The following is a 5,089-nucleotide window of genomic DNA, read 5'->3' as shown; positions in this document are numbered from 1 at the left end:
CTTAAACCAGTGCTGTTCCCTCCCCCATCCCATAAAGCCAGAGACAGGGCAGAAAAAGGTGATCACAATCTATGATCTACAACACACAATGATTTTTGAACAGGGAAACATTCAGGAGGGAACATCTCAAGAGCTACAAAATCATTACTAATGTGGAGATGAACATGAAATGATTGGGAATTTGGAGACACCAAAAAAAGTAAGGGGGCAGCAGGTTTAAAATGAAGAGGAGCTTAGAGAGGTTAAGCTTCTTACAAAGACCTTGATTTCTCCCCTGTGGATTTCAGTGGCACAAGACATCACTGAAGGAAAATGTTTCTATGAAGTAAAAAGAAAAAACAGCAAAAAAACCCCCGTTTCTGAGTCATGAACTTTTGATTCAGAAGATCTTTTGAGCCACAGATCAGTGGTTTTGGTCATACAGAAATGTTCAGGTATCCCCGAGTGTCCACGTACCTCCCATACTGTCAGAAACAGCTCCAATGAGCTACACATTGCCTGCAGAAACACCTCTGTTCACTTGGGTTTGACCCTGGCCTCTGCTACCTAAATTTGCAGAGATCAACAGATATCTCCCATCACACTGGTGGAAAATAATTTCCTGTCACCTTCCCCTTTCACTTACATTATAAACTTCTGTTGCCCAGCTTCTTCCTGACTGAGGACTACCAAGCTATTCTATGGCTTCTTTTGAGAAACATTACTCTGCCTCAGCTGTTTCTCCTTTCTCTACCATTTCTCTAGTTTTACATTATCATTTTTCTATAAACAGACCAGAATTTTTGACAATTCACCATCATGGGCAGTGCACAGGATGCAGCTGAATTGTCTGTTGGTTCTGTAGGGCATTCACTGTTTGATTTTACTTTTCATTCCTCTTTTAATGATTTTCTAGCCTTCCTTTTGCTTGTCTGGCTCCTCCTGAACAGCAAGCTGAGATTTTTCATAGGAACATTCATTGTAACACTAAGATCTTTGCTGAGTGGCTGTAGCTAGTTTAGAGCCCAGCACTGTGTGAAGTCAAGGAAGATTAACCCTCTAGCCTTCATTTTGTATTTACCAGGCATTGCTGATGTTATTGCCTGGGCACTCACTGTTAGCAGATCCTTCACCAGCTCTGCACCATACTTTCACCTTGCGCTATCAACAAACTTCATCACCCAAGAGCACGTGGTCAGAGACAGGGATGTAGAGAAAGGCCTTGTCTTTCTGTGCTTTTACACTCACGTGCTCCCAGAGGCTGCTTCAAGCCCTGGACAATACACAAATAGCTACAAAACCTATTTGGAGCATTACAGAGGATCCGGTCTAGGTGAGGGGACAGGGTGGGGTTTGAGAATTTTCCTTCTTCCACAATACAGAAAATAATCTGGTACCTCACAGGAGAGGTGCTTGTCTGTAAACACAAACTCTCCATGTGAGGAGTTCACTTATATGTCCTCAAAGCTCCCAAACTGATGGGCACTGTCATTCAACAGCAGTGTAAGGTATGTTGCAGAGCCTGTCAGCTCCTACCAGAGCTTTGGGGATCATCCTGCTGCCCTCCTGCCTGGTATGGGATGGAGAGCTCAGTGTCAGCTGGATGGGAAAAGCAGAACTCAACCCTGTTATGTTTTTGGTGACCTTTGAGAAACTCACCTGCAGACCCAGGTAGCTGGGTTGCCCCATTGTGCCACCTGGCACCTCTGTTCACAGTGTGGGGCCAATCACCCTGCCAGGGGACCCGGGCAGGCAGGTTGCACCACACGGCTGAGTGGAAAGGGAGACCTGAGCTGTCCAAGCTGCAGCTTGTGCTGCTGTAGCAGGTCCTGTGTGCCTGATAAAAGGCATACAGAGCCTGCAGCACAAAGGTGCAGGGGGGCAAACCACACCTAAACTAAGAAAGCATTACAAAGGAGGTGATCACAGCACACTCGTCCAGTCCAACCCAGACAGAAGCAATAGAACTTTAGTATAATAAGTAGTTTTGGCCTGGGTTTTCTAGAAAAATCACAGAGACTGACCACAATTAACAGGGTCTTTTGGGGAAGTGAAGGGGCATCAAGAAGCATTGAAAATAATCTCAACTGAGCCTGCTGGGACAGACTCCCAAGAAAATCCTGACTGCGAACCCCCAGTCATTCCACATCTCCAGTATTATCAGTTCACATACTCTGACTTAAATCAACAGTGCCTTTCCCAGTGCACTGCACAGCCCTCTGAGAGGATATACAGACATGTTCCTCTGGCCATTAAACGCCAAGCGCTTATCACACAGAAACTGTTCCTGGGAAAGCTCTGCAGAAATTGCAGAGTTGAGAGTCCTCATCTGTGGGCTGGACATAGCTCCCCACTTGTAACTGGGAGACTGTAGGTCACAGTGGTGTGTACCTGAGAGCCTACAACCCCCCCAACAAGAACTGACAGCCCAGAACATTCTTATTTTGTGATTGAATTACTTTTATTCTGAGGTTGCCAACTCTTTACTGTTTACCTAAAACCTGCAGCTGCACAGAAACAACACAGTTCTTCCAGGACTCCAACAGCCCATTGCCACAGAGCTGACAGCCTGAGCAGGGCTCTTCCACCGTCAACAAAAGCCACACCAGTTATTTTTTGACCAGCTCTTCAGACTGTACAGGCATAACCACCAAAAGGATGGGACTTTAACAACTGGTCTTGAGTTGTGCAAAGAAAGCCAGGGGACCATTGACAGACAGTTCAAAGTGGTTCAGCCATTCCAATATTAGCATCCACAGCCCCATTACTACAGGGCAGGGAAGGAACACTTGGGAATATCTCTGAACTCTGCAAAGGAACTGGCTGGAAACCCTTTAAAAAGAAAAATCTAAGCCCTGGAAGAGTAGGAGAGCAAAGACTGTCTTGATTTTTACAGCCTTTGTGGTATAGAAGCAGAGAGCTGCTAGCAGGGCTGTAGCCCAGCTGTCAGATGTGCACTCAGTATGGAAGGAGTCACCACCCGCTTGTCCAAGCAACTCTAGATGATCTTTAAGTCCTTTCCAATCCAAACCATTCCATGATTCTGTGATCTGGGTCAGCCAGCAAAAGCAGCCATTCTGCAACAGAGCAACACCATCCACATCTGTAATTTCTCCTCAGTACAGAGAAGGAGCATCTCATCATCCCAACCACACTTCAGAGACTTAGCTCCAAACATTAAACTAGAAACCCAATCCTTCCACAACTAGTGTATCAGATGGGGGACACAAGTGACCGGGGCCCACAGCCCACCAGCAGGAGCAAAGGCAACACTTCTCCCAGTGGTCCACACTGCACCAGTCCGGAGACGGGCACCGAACAAACGCACACGGGAGATACTTCAGCTTTTATTCGGAAACCCATCTGTACATTCCGACTCGCCGAGTGGCAGCTGCCCGGGGCCGGCAGCACCAGGGGGCAGCAGCAACCAGGAGTCACCGGAGCTTCCCCAGCGCCTGGAAACAGGAGCCAGCGGAGGAAACCAAACGCCGCCGGCTTTTACATCTCACCTTCTCTGAGCAAGGGAATTGGAAATCGAGTCATCTTTATCACATTCAGAAAGGTGTTGGATTTAGAGTCCTGTGCGTTCAGCATAACTATCTTGAGTTGAAGTGACTATTCTGCAGAGCGGCTTGAAAACTACCCCAGGCTTGCTTTTCCCAAAGCCAGCATCTTAAAGCTGCAGTACTCTCCAGGCATCTTTCCCAGCAGTCCCAAAGCCAAATAACAAAAGAAGCCCTTGCAAATAAATAATCACATGAAAATAAATAAGATTAGAACTGATATATACAGTTACATGGTCTTTATTTGGTTTCAGAGGTGGAAAAAAAGTGGAGCCAGACTGCAGCTTTAAGCCTCATGCCTGAATCAACCTCAAACACTTGGTAAATTTTACAGCTGATTAGCAGTACAGGTCAGAGATCTGAAGTTCCACGGAGATGAACATTTAGCCACATATGCACACCCTTCCCCAAGGCATACTTTATTTTTCCAAGTTAGAAAAAAGCCTGCTATGGGGAAGTGCCCCCTCCCGAGCTGAACAGACATGAACTGAAGACCTATTTACTGTCACAGTAAAACATCCCAACAAATAACTAACCCCACCCATGTTTGCAAGGGGAAACTGGTTCAAACCGTGCACCAGGGAGACAATCCTCTCTCAGGATCCTTCAACTCCACTGGCACCACAGAATCCATGAGCAAATCCAGCTACCAGCAGGGCTGCCAGCTGCCTATCGCTTCTTGTGCTCCAAGCCTAGTTGAGGAAAGTCGTAAGTCCATTATTTCTACTTAAGCCAGAAATCCTGTTAATGTCATTTAGAGGCAGTTCTACAGCAGGAGCTCTTGATCTGCTCTCTGTTTGGGGTGCACCAAACCCCTCTCCAGGAACTCCCACACAGAAAAAAAAAAAAAACAAACCACAGAAGAGAAAAGCAATCCATTGCAAGTCAGTGTCCGATGATTGTCCCTTTGGGGAGGGCAGGAATCCAGGACAAGGCAAGGCAGGGGAAGGGACGAGAGCGGCAGGTGGGGAAAAGTTAGAAACAAACTCAAAACCACCAAGACACAAGGAGGAGCTCAAAGCCCCTCAGCAACTGATGGCACTGGGCTGCTGTTTGCTAACAAAGTCTGAAATGAAGTCGAACTCGTTCTGTCCCAAGAATAACTCTGGCAGCTCCTGAATCCGGTCCAACCCCAGTTCCAGGACAAGGGATGTCAAGACCTCCTCATCTATGAGATCAGTGTCCATAACATTCAATGTCAGCGCTGGTGAGGGCACGTGCTGCATGCCTGGGTGCTGGCCCGGCCCCACTCTGTACTGCTGGGCACCAGCTGCCATGGGCCCGTTGCTCATGCCCAGCGGGTGGCCCTGGTACTGGGTGTTGAGTTTCTGTAGGTGCATGCTGGCCATGAGCTGCTGGGTGCCCACCGGCCCCCTGTACTGCTGCTGCTGACCTGGGCCATTGAACATCATTGCGTTCTGCATCTGGTGGTGGCCCATCTGTCCGCTGAGGCTGGGTCTTGGCCTCATCGCACCGGCCGGGGCATCCATGCCGGCCCCTCCCTAGGGCATCATTTGAGCGGCGGGAGGCGGCGGCGCCCCGCCCAA

The 5,089-nt window shown here is 48.2% G+C and overlaps 1 protein-coding gene across 1 annotated transcript; it reads right to left on the bottom strand.

Moving 5' to 3' along the window:
- Window positions 1–3,310: 3,310 nt before the first annotated feature.
- On the bottom strand, window positions 3,311–5,082 carry LOC103613766 (cbp/p300-interacting transactivator 3). Its single transcript, XM_008631594.2, has one exon. The coding sequence runs from the start codon at window positions 5,030–5,032 to the stop codon at window positions 4,568–4,570; it is 465 nt and encodes a 154-aa protein (XP_008629816.1). The 5' UTR covers window positions 5,033–5,082; the 3' UTR covers window positions 3,311–4,567.
- Between the last annotated feature and the right edge of the window lie 7 nt (window positions 5,083–5,089).

The sequence above is a fragment of the Corvus brachyrhynchos genome, unplaced genomic scaffold (genome assembly GCF_000691975.1).
Source record: "Corvus brachyrhynchos isolate BGI_N302 unplaced genomic scaffold, ASM69197v1 scaffold454, whole genome shotgun sequence".
NCBI classification, from domain to species: Eukaryota; Metazoa; Chordata; class Aves; order Passeriformes; family Corvidae; genus Corvus; species Corvus brachyrhynchos.
The sequence above is the reverse complement of the archived record's forward strand: the minus strand, read 5'-3'. Positions and strand labels throughout refer to the sequence as shown.